The sequence below is a fragment of the Bidens hawaiensis genome, unplaced genomic scaffold, assembly GCF_021521415.1.
Source record: "Bidens hawaiensis isolate Kalapana, Puna unplaced genomic scaffold, B.hawaiensis_p1.1 tig00036239_1, whole genome shotgun sequence".
Taxonomy (NCBI): domain Eukaryota; kingdom Viridiplantae; phylum Streptophyta; class Magnoliopsida; order Asterales; family Asteraceae; genus Bidens; species Bidens hawaiensis.
This window is the reverse complement of record NW_027505399.1, coordinates 69523-86369: the sequence shown is the minus strand read 5'-3', so window position 1 is coordinate 86369 and position 16847 is coordinate 69523. Positions and strand designations below refer to the sequence as shown.

The following is a 16847-nucleotide window of genomic DNA, read 5'->3' as shown; positions in this document are numbered from 1 at the left end:
ATAATGGTGTGTCCGAAAGGAGGAATCGAACTCTATTGGATATAGTTCGATCAATGATGACTAGAAGCACGTTGCCTCTATCATTTTGGGGTTTCGCTTTGCTCTCCGCGGCCCGTATTCTAAATATGGCCCTAACCAAGAAAGTGGACAAAACACCTTTTGAAATATGGAATGGAAGGGCTCCATCTTTATCATATTTAAAGGTATGGGGTTGTGAGGCTTATGTCAAGAACACCCAAAACAAACTTGAAAGTCGATCCACTAAGTGTATCTTTGTAGGATATCCCAAAAACTCTATGGGATATTATTTCTACAAACCAACCAAGCAAAAGGTGTTCGTTGCTCGAAAGGCCGAGTTCTTGGAAACTAAGTTCCTTATGGAAGGTACTAGTAGAATGTTGAAACTCGAGGAGGATCAACAACCACAAGTTGATACACGTTTGGTTGATACTAGCAATCAAGAAGAGGTTGTTGAAAATGATCAAATGGTTGATCAAGACACACAAAACGTTCACAAGTCCAGTAGAATTAGTCATCCACCCGAAAGATATGGATTTTTCATGGATGGGTGCTATGTGGTAGATTCGGATGAACCCACCACATATCATGATGCAATCTCACAATCCGATTGTGACAAATGGCTTGAAGCCATGAACGTTGAGATGCAATCCATGCATGATAACCAAGTATGGGATTTGGTTATACCACCTCTTAACTCCAAACCGGTTGGATGTAAGTGGGTCTTCAAGAAGAAACTGATATGCATGGAACCATGGATACTTATAAAGCAAGACTTGTAGCAAAAGGTTTCACTCAAACTCAAGGGGTTGACTATGATGAAACTTTTTCTCCCGTAGCAATGCTAAAGTCTATTAGGATATTGTTTGCCATAGCCGCATATTATGACTATGAGATATGGCAAATGGACATCAAAACCGCTTTTCTAAATGGCCATCTTGAGGAAGATGTCTATATGGTTCAACCCGAAGGTTTTTTTGATCCACAACATCCTAACAAAGTATGCAAGTTAAAGAAATCAATCTATGGATTGAAACAAGCATCTAGAAGTTGGAATCACCGTTTTGATGAAGAAGTTAAGAAATTTGGATTCGTCAAGAATGGTGATGAAGCTTGTGTGTATAAGAAAGCTAGTGGGAGCATTATCACTTTTTAAGTATTGTATGTTGATGACATACTACTATTTGGAAATGACATTCCAACCATGGAAGGTGTAAAAGCATGGCTTGGAAGTTGTTTTTCCCTCAAAGATCTTGGTGAAGCCGCCTATATTTTAGGAATAAAGATCTATAGGGATAGATCAAGGCGGTTGATAGGTTTAAACCAAAGTGCATACATTAACAAAATCTTGAAAAGGTTCAAGATGGAGAACTCTAAGAGAGGTTTGGTACCTATTCAAAGAGGAACGATATTGAGTGCATCTCAATGTCCAAGCTCAAAGGATGAGAAAGAGAAAATGAATGGAATCCCATACGCGTCGGCTATTGGATCCATCATGTATGCAATGGCATGCAATAGACCGGATGTGTCATGCGCTTTAAGCATGATAAGTAGATTCCAACATAATCCGGGAGGTAGCCATTGTATGGAGGTTAAGAGTATATTGAAATACCTTAGAATGACTAAGGACATGTTTCTAATATACGATTCGGGTGAGGAGGAACTCGTTGTAAAGTGTTACATGGATGTGAGTTTCCAAACCGATCGAGATGATTCTCGATCACAATCGAGATATGTTTTCGTTATGAATGGTGGGGCAGTCTCTTGGAAGAGCTCAAAACAAGATGTGGTAGCTTTGTCCACCACAGAATCGGAATACATCGCCGCCTCATTGGCAGCTCAAGAAGCTGCGTGGATTAGAAAATTCATTGCCGACCTAGGGGTGGTCCGTACCATTCAGGACCCTCTAGAGATCTTTTGTGACAACGAGGGTGCGATTGCTCAAATCAAGGAAGCTCGTGCTCATCAAAAGACGAGGCACATTGAGCGGAGGTTCAACTACATAAGGGATGAAGTTGAGAAAGGAAAGATATGTATTCGCAAAGTTCACACCAATCAAAACATTGCAGATCCACTCATGAAGCTCCTTGAAAGGCCAAAGCATGAAGGTCACACTTTTGCCTATATTCTAGTGATTGGATATGATCGAATTTTGTATTTGGATATCGGAACAATTTTTATTTTGACTCATTCATATGATTATGACATTTTGAGTTATGTTCCATTTTAGCATGTTTAAATCCATGAATAAGTTACTTATTCTAAATGTCCATAGTCGCTCATAATTGTGGGAACAAGTATGAAGGTAAGACTATTATGAACTTGGATTGGTGGATATTCATAAGGTATGAATATAGAGCAAAAGGTTGCTGCCAAGGTTCATAGATATTTATGGGATATAAATATTGGACTGACCCGCTCTCAAATGTTACTACATGGAATCTTTGTGATTGATCATAAGTAAATTTGAGTAAAGGCGAATATCATAGTATCCTCCGACCTGAGATACATATTGGGTCTTGATATTCACCGAATATTGTACTTTGACTTAGTTCTTCGTTGCTCTGAAACATGACAGTACATAAGTCTAAGATCAGGTATGGTACAAGGTGATTGTGAGAGGCGTATGTAGTCAAAAGGGGATTTGCCCCTCTTATTCGTTGAGAGTAAGATGTCTAAGGCCTGCAAAGTCAAATCAACAGAGAATGATCACTCTGTGTCTCTGGATTTGACATGACATCTGTGGCAAAAGGATAAATGATAATTTCACCTAAATAATTTCAAGTAAGGGACTTGAATGGGATGATGTTATTGAATGGCACTTCGTCATGCGTATTAGGGGTAGTAAACCGTAGTTAGGTGGTATTTGCTACTTACGTCAATCTTCTATGTATCTTGTGCAAGTGGGAGATTGTTGGACTCGGTATGCCTAAGATACATATTATTATTGATGTGGCTAGTATTTCATGATCCAAGTCGGGTCATACCCAATAACAAGCTAGACAAACACCAATAATATTTGTTTATATATGATATGATCATAACAAATAAATATTAACACTTGAGTTATTTGGAAAGGGGTTTCTAAATACAATGTACTTGTGAAATAAATAAATCATATGGATGATTTATACTTTGAGAGATAGCCTTCCATAATGTTATTTAAGATGGTTAAATAACAATATGTGAAAAACATTACCTAGCATGTTACATGAAATGTGTTATATTTATAATGGTATAAGTTATAACACATATGTATAAATAGAAAGTGTTGTATAATAAAAATAAGAAAGGAAGGAGGGTGCCCCCCCCCCCTTCTCTCCCTTTTCTTATTTTATTATTATCTTTCAAGCTAGTGGAGACATGCAAGAATGCTCATTGGACCTTTGGGAGGTGCTTTGAATGACCACAAAAATATCTCTTTCATTTTTTCACAACTTCACAAGTAACATAAGACACAAGAGGAAAAATCCTCTCCTCTCTTCTTCCTCTCTTGGTATTTTCGGCCGAAGAACAAGGAACAAGAAGGTGTTGATTTCAAGTGTAAATCCTAGCTAATCAAGGTGTATTGTCGGAGGCTTAGGGTATGCAAACTTGAGGACCTTCCCTTTGAAGTTCTTGCCTTCCAACCATCCTCTCCTTCACCCGGATTTGATTCTCTTGAAAGGTATCCTTATATGCATGGACTTATAGTGACATGCATGTGTTTGATAGTATGTATTTCGTATTTGGATCCGGGCTTGGGTTTTGCATGTGTAAAATCGGTTTTATGCATTATAACAAGATTTAAAACTAATTTCCGCTGCGTTTTTCATAAAATTGGTGTTTCATGACTTTGATAATCTTGTTAAAACCCAACAGAAGGGTTTCCTGAGTATGATGAAATAGGTGAGTTCGATTCGGAGGGTGACTTAGCATTTTTTGAATCCCTATTAGAAGATATAGATGTGGTGGTAGTGGAAGAACACCACAGCTGGCCCGTGACACTTATAATAAAGGTTGCTCATAAATCTAAACCACGGGAGAAAGCAAAGAGAAAAGCATCTGCAAACTAGAATAATTTGCAAGTCAGAAGATGGTAATCCCAAGCTTAGTATGCCTTCTTTAATTTTATCTCATATTATTTGTAGTTTGAAAAACCGATTCCCGATAAGTATCCTCATCTCCCATTTAAATGCAAAAAGAGACAAAATCAAGGGACATTTTTCAAAACTTTTTTTTTTTCATTTTTTTTTAAATCTAATTAAAATTTAACTATGACTCAAATGTCATATCCCCACACTTAAATTTAGCATTGTCCTCAATGCAAGGATAAGGACGAAAAATAAAAATAAACTTGAAATACAAAAACCTAAAAAGAAAAACAAAAATAAAAATAATCAAGCAAGAAAAATAATGGAAAAGACTTAGCTATTAATATGCACATGACGATATGATGCCAAAGTCTTCTTCCAAAGCTGCCCTCTAACTCCAAACATACTCAGCAAACGATATCTCCTTCTCTCAAACACGAACAGAAGCGGCAAAAACAACAAACAATATCTAAAAATATCTTATCAATTCGATAGATATTAAGCACTTAAGTATTTTACCAGACCAACCAACCCACCCAATATATAAAACATGAATAAATAGAAGCAAATAATAAAAAGTATACAGGTCGGCTGCTCCATCCCCACACTTGAATTTTGCATTAAACTTTATGGGAATACTCTTCTAGCTCAAAACCTACAAAACTTTAAAACAAAAACAAAGAAGAACTACAAAAATCTACGTTAGTGACTCGACATGACTCAAAAATAAAGATAGGACAAATATACAAACTCTACAACTTGAGTTTTCACTCAAGACACTCTCCTATGTGATCTAATCAGCTGCCCAAGTGGAGCATCCTCCACCTCGGTCAAACTCCATGGTCCTCCAAAAAACTGCATCACGATACAACCATTCATCTTCAATCTTATTCCTCTTATCTCCAACTTTTCCAAACTTCACAAACTTTTGCAGACCACCACCTCTCTCTCTCTATCAAACGTCATCGACTCTCGAGAACTCGTGGCCTCTCTCTCCTCCTCCAAACATACTTTGACAAAATGGGGGTGCTCAAGACGTGGATTCATGCCCGGAATAAAAGACTCAATCACATAAACGGGATGACATGGATCAATGAGACCGTCTTGACCACTCGGGTGTCTCATGGATTTAGCAACATAAGTGACACTATCGTCGCCGGCCCTAAGAGTGATCTTACCATAAAAAACATCAACGAGTGCCCTAGCAATACGCAAGATTGGACGACCTAAAATAATAGGAACTCTCTCATCGGCTCCATATCTAAAACCACGAAATCTATGGGGAAATCTAAATTATCGACTTTCACGAGCAAGTATTCTATGATCCCCCTAGGGTACTTCACCGAACGGTTAACTAAAGATAAGGTCATACGAGTGGGTGTAAGTTTTCCTAGGCCTAGCTTTTCAAGCAACGAATATGGCATTAAGTTTATGCTAGCTCCTAGGTCTGCTAACGCTTGGCACGAGGTATCCCTACCAAACAAACATGGAACAGTAAAAACACTGGGATCGGGTAACTTTTTGGGTACCTTATTGAGAACTACTGCCGAACACTCTCCGTTCAATGGAACGGTCGAAAGCTCCTCCAGAATTTCCTTTTGTTTAAGAAGATCTTTCAAAAACTTGGCATATTTCGGCATATGCTGGAGGGCCTCGATAAATGGAAGGTTAATCCTAAGTTGCCTAAACATATCTAAGAAGTTCCCGTACTCTGCTAAATTTCTGATTCTTATGACGGGCTGGATACGGGACACGAGCATGATCTATAAGCGGTGAAGGCCTAATATCTCTCGGTTTCTTCTCTTCACTCCCTCTAACTATGGGTTCATTGGTTGGTGCGATACTTGCTGGGTCTAGCCTAGGTTGCACCCTCCCAAGAGTTTCCATCACTATCTCCTCATCAACTAACTCATCTCTCTCCTCTACCTCAACATCTCTCTCCGGACCTAAAACCCTACTACTACGAGTAGAACTGCCGGATTTTGCTGAGTGGAACCCGAAAACTGACCTGGGAGTCTCTCATCTAAACGTCGGACTATATCATCTACGGTTCTCTAAAGATCTAAGAGTGCGGACTGGTGATTCCTTTATAGCAAATCATGATCGGCAAATTTTTTCTGAGTTTCCTAATATCTAACCATTATTTGCTTCATCATCTCTTCTAACCTACCAATACCACTACTCAAATCATGCCCATTACTCCCACCTTGACTACTTTGATCCCCACTAAACAATTGATCCCACCCCCTGTTAAGATTTGAATTTGATTGGAAACCAGGGGGTGCACCGGAGGAACACCAATTAGAGTTATAATTATTACTTTTATAATTGTTCCAATTTGAATTATTATTTCCATTAGACGCATTATGAACCCTATTTTGCCCTCCTATGAACTCTACCTGCTCCTGACTCATCAACGGACAATATAAAGTCCCATGCCCCCCTCTACACAACTCGCACTTATCTACCTTAGCCTTAAGTTTTTTAATCTCACTGGCTAGACTCTCTAAGGCAGTCACCACACTAGTATCCAGATTAACCTGGTGCACACCTCGGACGGATGAGGGTGAACTAGTGACGGGATTTGAATTCCCGTGACGTGGCTTTTTAGCAAACTCGGACTTGGCAAAACTTTCAAACAATTCATTACACTCAACTACACTTTTCTTATCCATTAAATTACCTCCAGCAGCAGTGTCGAAACGAGCCTGAATCTCAAATGTCAGTCCATTGTAAAACTTCTCAACAAGGGCCCATGGAGTAAGACCATACTGCGAACAACGGGCCAGTAACCCTGAAAACGCTCCCAAGCTTGATAGTACGGCTCGTCCGACTCCATATGGAAAGAATGAATCTGATCTCGGAGACGAGATGCTTTGGCAGGCGGGAAGTATTTCTTCAAGAAAGCGGTACGCAACGCCTCCCAAGTAGTGATTGCTCCAGCAGGTTGTGAATCGAGCCAAGTGGCGACACGACCCGTAAGTGAAAACGGGAAATAGAATAAGTGAAGGAAAAGGATATCTTCATTAGCACCTTGTAAATTGAACGTTCTGAGCAAACGGGTGAGACGGTTAATGTGCGCTGGTGCATCTTCATCGTCATGGCCATGGAATAGATTACTCTGGGTGAGATTGGTTATGATATAAGAGAGAATCTGCCATGAATTTGGGTTATTTATTGAGGGAGTGATGATGGGCGAGTGATCTCCGGTGAAACCCTCGAAAACTTGTTGGTAAACAGTTCGGTTGTCGGCCATTTAAATATCGGAAATGGTTCTGGGACTCGACGGTGGTGAACTGTGTGGTGATGACTTTGGTGGAGAATCTATGATGATCGATGGTGACGAATTGGCTTCTGACTTTAACGGAGGTGGTCCTTGCGAACGAAGATGTGGCATAAACCTGAAAAACACATAAGACCAACTAAGAATAAATAAAATAAACTAGACTTAAAATATAACTAAAATTAATTAAATTCCTACGACTCAAAGACAAAACAAAACAAAACAAGTAGCACGTATGTAGCAAGCAAGTCTAATCAAAGCTAATAACGCACTCGCCAAGAGTCCCCGGCAACAGCGCCAAAAACTTGATATGCTAAAAGTAGTCTTAATAATTATTAACTAAAATTAAGCTAATCTAGACACTAAGTAATAAATTCTAGACTCTTAAACTTAACTAAACTACTAACCGGCAAGTGAACTAGTCGACTCTAGTACAGCTAAGTAAGTCCGGATATCGAACCCACGAGACTCTTTTAATTACGTAAAGTAACTAAATTAGACTCAACTACAGACACGACTATTTATTTATTATTTGTTTAAGGGGGTTTTACTAATAAACTAATTTAAACTACTTAAGAAAACTAAAGACGACTAAACTTAGAACTTGGACTTAATTCAAATGATGACAAACAACCACCTAGGCTAGAATCCCCTAAGTTTCAGTTATCAATTAACCGGGAGAATATTTAGTTATGGAACTTGGATCGTGAAATAGACGCTTAAGAGAAAACCCGAACAGGACCCCTGACCCTTCTCAAGAGACACCTATGGATTTCTAATAAGTTTTAACACACACCAGTATTAAAAATTAAGTTTCCTTACAGTCACCTAATCAATTACAAACTAGTTCCTTTAAACGAAATCCTAACTTACAACGTGGAAATCAAAGGTAGTCTAATATATTCAATTGACTCGATAGACAGAGTTAATCAATCAAACCTATAAGGACTCCTTACGAAGAACTAAATCTAGCAATCCTGATCAACAAAGACCTATTAATAACCTAGCACCTTACAGCTATTTAAGTTAGCAGCACACTTAAGTTTATTTAATTAAATAATATTATTTCTATGATCTTATTCGAAATCAATCATAAAATAGTCAAAAACACAAAGTAGATGACCTAATAGCAACCTATCATAATGACAAACAATAATCAAGACAACTATGGAATAATAAAACTCAACAAACAATCCTAAGCACACATATGCATCAATTTAATATACTTAAACCTTTTACTAGTTCATAAAACCATAACGATAAATAAATCCCAAGTCAAAATCAAACATCAACAAAGGTTCATCATAAGCATAGGCAGTCTACAAAGTTTAGCCTAGCATGTTAAAGTAAAACAAAACAATAAAAAAACGAAATCATGGTGGAAAACAAAAGAAACGAAAGATTAAAGGTGATAAAACCCGGGTCTTCGTTCTTGATCGATAAGCACGCCACCGAATGATTCCAAGCCTCCAAAACCTCTAAAAGATGCATTCCTAGGCCTTTGAACTCCCCAAAATCAGATGTGGCTTTCAGGTTATTCAGGTTGTGATTAAGGTTAAGTTTATGGGTATTTATATAGAATTTCAAAGACCATAAACTTAAAATTAGTAGAAAATTCTGGAAATCTGAGCCCATAAATTTAATATTTGTAGAAGATTCTAGAAATCTGAGCCTATAGACTTAGTATTTTTAGAGGATTCTAGAAAACTGAGCCCAAAGTGCCGCGCGACGGGCCTTCTCCCATTTTGCTTATTTTCGCCCTCTTTTCGACATGATTGTAACCTGGAACCTAAAATATTCAAATGAATTAGTAATATACAAATTCTAATAAAAAATGAACCAAAACTAATAAAATATTATATTAAATATACAAGGGATTTACATATATTTAGCCATATATCAAGGTCCCAGGACTTGTTCGTGGTTAAAGAGGGCGAAAAACTATCAAAAACGAGCTAAACCAGCGATTGTTTGATTGGTTGTTATTATTCCATAGTTGCCTTGATTATTTTTTGTCATTATGATAGGTTACTATTAGGTCAATTACTTTGTGTTCTTGATTATTTTATGATTGATTTGCAATAAGATCATAGGAATAATATTAGTTAATCAAATAAACCTAAGTGTGTTACTAACCTAAATAGCTGTAAGGTGCTAGGTTATTGATAGGTCTTTGTTGATTAGGATTGCTAGATTTAGTTCTTCGTAAGGAGTCCGTCTAGGTTTGATTGATTAACTTTGTCTATCGAGTCAATTGAATATATTAGACTGTCTTTGATTTCCGCGCTGTAAGTTAGGATTTCGTTTAAAGGAACTAGTTTGTAATTGATTAGGTGACCGTAAGAAAACTTAATTTTTAATACTGGGTGCGTTAAAACTTATTAGAAATCCATAGGTGTCTCTTGAGAAGGGTCAGGGGTCCTGTTCGGGTTTTCTCTTAAACGTCTATTTCACGATCCAAGTTCCATAACTAAATATTCTCCCGGTTAATTGATAACTGAAACTTAGGGGATTCTAGCCTAGGTAGTTGTTCATCATCATCTAAAGTAAGTCTAAGTTCTAAGTTAGTCGTCTTTAGTTTTCTTAATTAGTTTAAATTAGTTTAATATTAGTTTATTAGTAAACCCCCCCCCCCCTTAAACAAATAATAAATAAATAAGTCGTGTCTATAGTTGAGTTTAATTAGCTAGTAAACGTAATTTAAAGAGTGCTGTGGGTTCGATATCCGAACTTACTTAGATGTACTAGAGTCGATCGGTTCACTTGCCGGTTAGTAGTTTAGTTAAGTTTAAGAGTCTAGAATTTATTACTTAGTTTCTAGATTAGTGTGTTTTCATTAGATTACTTTTAGCACATCATGTCCCAACAAGAATCAAAGTAACCTTTTTTTTAATCGACCCATTCTGACCCTAACCCGAATTCGCTTAAACAGCCATGTTTGCTAGTCCTATGGGAGGGGATAGAAGGAGGAGAATTTGAATTCCATCAACAAGATTACCAACCAAAATCCGATTTGCATTTTGAGAATTTTGAGAAAATGCATTTCATTTTCAATTCAAAACACAAATCGAGTTTTAATTTAAATTAGTTTATACAATTCAGCTAACCGTAGGCCCCATAGTATGGAATTATTCGATTTTTGCACAAATCTTGATTGTAGCGGTTCATTGAACCCATAGTATGTATCGTTAGCCCCCAAATTTCATACATTACTTTGTCACACTAATTCAACTTTACTAGTTAAATAACATCAAATCATCTTAACATATTTCACATATAAAAGATAGTTTACACGGTTTGTAGTAAAAAAGCCCCAAATTTATCTACTTAGGTCAATTTTCTCAATTTGGCATCTTTCACAAATTTAACCTAACCTTTCTTAGATCATGGAAAGTCAATTGAATTTAGATTATAGACATAACAAGTATAAGAACCCAACCCCAACATGCATACTCTTGATTTATCTTCAGCAATAGAGATCTTTTGTGTTCTATACATAATCAAATCACGAGGGAGACATAACTAACTCATTTTAACAAAGATTCCCATGTTATTTACTCGTTTCATCATAAACCATTTATAACTCACAAACTAAAAGATCGAGCTAGGTCAATGTTATTTAACTTAAGCTTGCTTCATTAAAAAGTTAACCTAAACCATTTTTAATAAATTCACATGATTAAAGCAATTTGTCTAAGCAAAACCCTTTAGAAAATACAGACATTTATTACCAAAATGGGATGTTATGGTCGCGAAGTGAGTGAAATAAAGTATATGTCGCAAAGTTATATTTCACGGCCCTATGAGGCACCTCGATTTCCCAAGATGTAACCAATCTGTATGACTTATGATAATGGCCATTTGTTCAGTCCTGTCATGGACTCATTGCGGGATGAAAATCTTAAACTTTATAAACAAGGTTGAAGCGCGCCTTAATTATCATCCATACAAAAAACCGTGACAAAAGAAAACAAAGGGTAAAAATACAAGGGGTGTGGATGAAACTTGTAATATCAATGAACCAATATAGTATAAAATAGGCAAATATAGATTCAACGAGCAAAATCTGAATCAAAATAAAAACAAGGTGGGATGGAAGAAACCCTAGAAGCTGATGATGGAAAATCAATAAAATGTATATTTGTATTCTTCATTGCAACGGCCTTCCAATTTGCTGAGAAGTTCTTAGCACTCAAAAAGAGGGTAATATTAACATATTCATTCCATGCATTTCATTTGATTAATAATAGCGACATCTTAATTAGTTCAATGGATTTGTATTAGATAATCATTACGTACCTTCATAAATTTCTTATGACAATAGTTTAATTAGATAATCACACAGTTGTCATTGAAAACATGCGTACATGTTTCTGATTGATCAAATCATTTGTAAGAAATAATTGATTTGAAATGGATTCATAATTGTTTTTATTGATCTTTTTGTTCAGTGGAACAAATAATATGAACAAGATGGTAAATACAATAATAAAAAGAGGCATGATTCTTGGACTACAACGCTCACTTGATTGTTAGCATATATTAACTTGTGATATAGTCTAACAAAAGAAAAGGAGACTCCAATGTACCTATTTTCCTTTTTTCTTTTATTTCTAACAATAATAACAACTTGTTTGTTCTATAATTATTACAGCAAGCATCCATGAGTGACAAGGATCTGCAGCTGCGTGCTGACATCACGAGATTGTTGAAAGAGGCTGCTGCTTTATCACAGTCAGTAAACTTTTTTTTTCTTTCAAACTACTCTCTTTATAGCCCTAGGGATGTAAACGAACTGACACGTTTGTGAACTATTTTGCCAGGAAGTTCGTTTAAGCCAAATCAACAAACCATGAACGGAGGCTATGGTCATTTAGTTGTGTTCATGAACATTTGATAATGTGTTTCTTTACGCCCGTTAATGTTTGTTTGTTTATGTTTGTGCATTAAAGGTATTTTTTAATACTTTTTATGACTTTTCTAATCTTATCATATAGATTTGAACAAAACTATTATCTAATATATATATATATATATTTATATGAGTATTATGAGAAAATTTATATTAAAAATTACCATATGAATATGAATATTAAGAAAGAACACCAATACAAACTTGGTAGCCTGGATGAACTGTTAACACAGAATATTCCCGGTTAGATATATCAAATAAAACTTATTTTGCCTTAATTGGTTCTCGTGAACATTTATGAACTAGTTCATTTCCTTAATGAACGAGCACGTACAAGTAATTTTGTTTTGTTATCTATTCTTGAACTGTTTGCTCATGTGATAAAATCTTAATGATTCGGTTCGTTTACAATCCAACTGCTATGTATTCCTTGGTTTTCTGTCAGTAGTTCTAAAAGGTATATGACTTATTTTAACATGTTTGGCAAGCAAATTCAACCGAAATTGTTGTCAATATACCAAAATGACTTACAATACAGAATGTGAATGGTGGGAACCCTTGGTTTCACACCGTTCATATTTGCTATTAAAGTTTGTATGCTTTCCATATTCACACTAGCCATTAGTAGAAACTTTGAGTGCTGCACATGTGCCCAATAGTTTAATATGTAAAACATCTTTTTCATCATTCAATTTAGGCCTTCAACATTTGCTCAAGCTGGAAAACTAAGGAGATCTGCAGCAGCTAAGGAGAAGGAACTTGCAAAAAGTATGGTATTTACTTGCTACTTCTTTTTAACACTGTATATTGCCTATTTTACGTTTGGAGGTTATGTTAGTTACACAACTATCGACTATTGAGTTAGTTTAGTCTATCTAGATTATTTGTGTATATATAGAGAGAGAGAGATGTATGGTGTTCATTTGCAATTAAGCTAATGAGAATGAATACTTACTCTCTCTCTCTCTCTCTCTCAACTCAACTGATTTTTTTGTTGTTTCTAAATTTATTCTTTTGAGTTTAGAGGTCGTGGAATGAGCGAGGTGGGTGGCGGCCCAACATTAGTAATTTGTTTATGGCAGTTAAAATGGGTTCGGTTGGATTTACCCCTTTATAGTTAATTAGTGTTTTTATACGATTCTAATAACCTTTAGCAGTAAAGAAATTAGCTAACTTTTTTGCATCTAACTGAATCTTCAATGAACTTTATGTAGGCCAAGAGTCACTAACCATGGAGATGAAAACATCATTTGGATCATACGAGAGAATTCTAATGATTTCAAAGGTGTTCTTGATATTCTTTCAGATGCCGAGTTTGCAGTGTTAAGTTTATTTCAACAAGTATTTAGATTTTCTTGTTACAGATTGTTGTTTATACTTTACTTTCCATGTGGTATTGGCGCTCTCCTGTGGCTGCTATATCCAAAGAACTTGTGCAGCCGTTTGGTAATCCATTTTCCTGTCCTTGTTAGAATACGACATTTTTAGAAACTTTACTAGAATAATTTTTTTTATACGTCACTTTGTATTAAAAGAATATAACAAGAATGGACAAACTGATTTTTATATACTTCAGTTGTAGATAAAAAGTCTAATCATCGATAAAGTATACAAACAATTAAAAACATTACCTTACATCATTTTTCGATGCAGGTTGGTTTTTATCTTGGACAGCTACATCTTCTTTAAATGACAACGTGATGGTAACTAACTTTGGCTTCTTCTTCATCGTGTTAGGATAAATTATGCAATAAAGTTTCACACTATTCATTTAACTCGTATATTGATTATATATATAAAAAATATATTTGGGGATTAAATAGATTGACTTACACACTGTAAAGTGATAAGTCGAGTTGATCACGACTCGTGTAAGCTCACTCTAACTTACTCAACTAACTTAAAAGATACTTGATTGGTTTGAGGTCTGATACATGGTTACTTCAACTTTAATTGCAGATTGGCATTGTACCTTGGTTGATATTATCCAACAAGGTTGGCAGATATTTTGTTAAGAAAGTCTTCAAGTTTACTTAATTAAACAAATTATTCATCAAATTCATTGTTTTTTCCATTTCATTTATTCGATGTTTTTAGTTTTACTTTAAATAATAAAAGAGTAACATTTCATCAAATACTCATCGGTCAAATATAAGAAACTTAATGAATTATGCCTAACGCTCTCGAGTTATATAGAGCACAGGTACGTGGGAATAATTATTTTTGGGGTTTCTCGTTACAAGAAATATGTATGAAATTGTGCTTTAATCATTAACAAGCCAAGAAATTAATGGGTATAGTCAAGAGAAAGAACCCAAAACATATATGAAATGGTGCTTTAATCGTTATGGTTGTGCAACTTTGATGCAATGTTGTAATTGTTTAGATGCGTATGTTTATAAAAGTGCATCCTAACATATTTATTCTTACAACTATGACCGGTTTAAAGACATTTATAAAGGGCCAACATGTAAAACACATTGTGCACCTAAGCTTCTAACTCATTCAACGTTGTATCTTTAACTTTCAAATTTTGAGTCATGTTGTAATGAGTTTATATTGACATATATACAGATAGCATCTAACAAATTACAGCAGGTCTAAGTCATATGTCCCATTTCATATATTTGATTTGTTGTAATAAGTTTTGATGCGCAAGTATATTACAATGAATACAAATTTACAAAATTGTGTCCAACTTTATAGGCTTGAGTCGTAATGAGTTTTGATGCACACGATCATCAAAAACATGACAATGATATTTAAATTCCAATCCTGATGACTTGATCTTTAGCTTAAGTATTAATAAGCATAAAACCGTTAATATTCCTACAGGTCTCCACCGTGGTCTTGTAAGGTAATTAAAAAGCATAGAAAACCAAATCTTCTATTGCAACTTATGTTATATTCATGAAAGAAAATTTATCTGGTCTATTCTTATCCGTGTCACATAGCTTATAAAGGAAAAAAACATAATATTATATATGAACACAATGACACTTTTATCATATAAGAAAACTTTAAAATATATTTTTCCATGATAGCTATAATAGTACTAATCATCCTACAAATGTAATTGTATTTCTAAAATATTCATATTCCATATATTTCTGTAGATTAATCATGTAGCCAACTCAAGAATGTATCCACAAACTTTTCATGAATCTCCTTACTTTTTTAAGGATCTTCCCCGAAGTTCAACGTGAGTTTTTATCCTTCGTGAAAGTCTCAATATCCAAAAAAAAGCCTCCAATTTTCTAGAATTTTCGAGTTTTACAATCAAATTTTCTAGGTGAGAGGTGACACACGACCTCATAGAAAACATTATTCAATATTTATTTATTAATCTAAAGTTCTAAACGATAAAAGTATTAGTTTTTTTACGTAACATATGATTATGCAATATTAACTATCCAAGTAATTTACACTAAACATTAGGGTAGGAGTGTAAATGAGCCAAGCTACTCAAGCTCGGATCGATAAAAGCTTGAAATGAGCCGAGCTTTTTCAAGTTCGAGCCCGAACCTCAAATAGAGTCCCTTTAATTATCGAGCCTGAGCTCGGGCCTTTTATACAAAGCTCGTTTAGGTTCATCGAGCCTGAGCGAGCCTCATGTATATTTAAATTTTACCCTTTTAGGACAATTATGTATTTAGTTAATACTTCTTGTCCAAGCTCAAGACAAGCTTAGGCTTGTTTAAGTTTTTTTTTTTCAAAATATATAAAAGTAAAAAAAAAAAATTATATAACAAATAGAAACTAGTCGTCCCCCGAACCAGGCCTCAGCTTGAAAAAACAACTCACGAGTCGAGCCTGAGTTTTAAAAAAAGTACTCGAAATTAACCGAGCTCGAACTCAAGCCCTCAATATGAGCCATCATGAACATGTTGCTACCATATAGGGGTGTTCTTCAGGTTAACTTTTCGGGTTTCTGATCGGGTTGTTCAAGTTTTTGGCCGGGAAAAAGTGACCCGATAACCAACCCAAATAAATTCGGGTTGGACAGGTTCGGGTTTCTTACCTTGTCATTCTAATATATTAATATCATTAACATTCAAGTATCATCTACCTATTCTAATAAAATAAAACAATTATGGACACGTCGCTTTGTGGTTAATTCTCGCAATTTTTTCCCTCCAAAACTAATAACCTGTCTTTTACACATATGTATCTTAATTGACCGTAATATATGTCATAGATCAATAACTATTCTTTTTTTTTTACACTTCATTTATATTATATCTATAACATGATTAACTTATTCACTTTCCTATACACCCTATTTATATTATATCTATAAATTTTTGTAAAAATAAAATATTACATATTATACTACTATACGTTGTTAGAATATATTCCACAACATACTTGATGAAATCCAAAAATTAACAACAAATCGTGTTTGTTAAAAATTGAAAAGAATATAATTTCAAATATTATTATTAAAATATCATACTATATATGTATATTGTTGAAGATTGTAAATAAGAAAAAACTCGAATAAACTTTCATTTTATGAACCAAATCTTTTAATCACTAAATTATAAAATATATGCTTAAA

At 35.0% G+C, this 16847-nt stretch overlaps 1 protein-coding gene across 1 annotated transcript; it reads left to right on the top strand.

Moving 5' to 3' along the window:
- Positions 1–11466: 11466 nt before the first annotated feature.
- LOC143612941 (protein GET1-like) lies at positions 11467–14323 on the top strand. Its single transcript, XM_077086792.1, has 7 exons — positions 11467–11577; positions 12029–12108; positions 12984–13054; positions 13501–13571; positions 13651–13732; positions 13940–13989; positions 14246–14323. Exons 1-7 carry the CDS (start codon positions 11467–11469, stop codon positions 14321–14323), a joined length of 543 nt encoding a protein of 180 aa, XP_076942907.1.
- Positions 14324–16847: the final 2524 nt, after the last annotated feature.

Bases quoted from the DNA above. Each gene is read 5' to 3' on its own strand.
- LOC143612941 (XM_077086792.1), top strand. From the start codon at position 11,467: ATGGAAGAAACCCTAGAAGCTGATGATGGAAAATCAATAAAATGTATA. The intron at 12,109-12,983 runs GTCAGTAAACTT...CATTCAATTTAG, and splicing joins GAGGCTGCTGCTTTATCACA to GCCTTCAACATTTGCTCAAG. The intron at 13,572-13,650 runs GTGTTCTTGATA...TTCTTGTTACAG, and splicing joins GAATTCTAATGATTTCAAAG to ATTGTTGTTTATACTTTACT.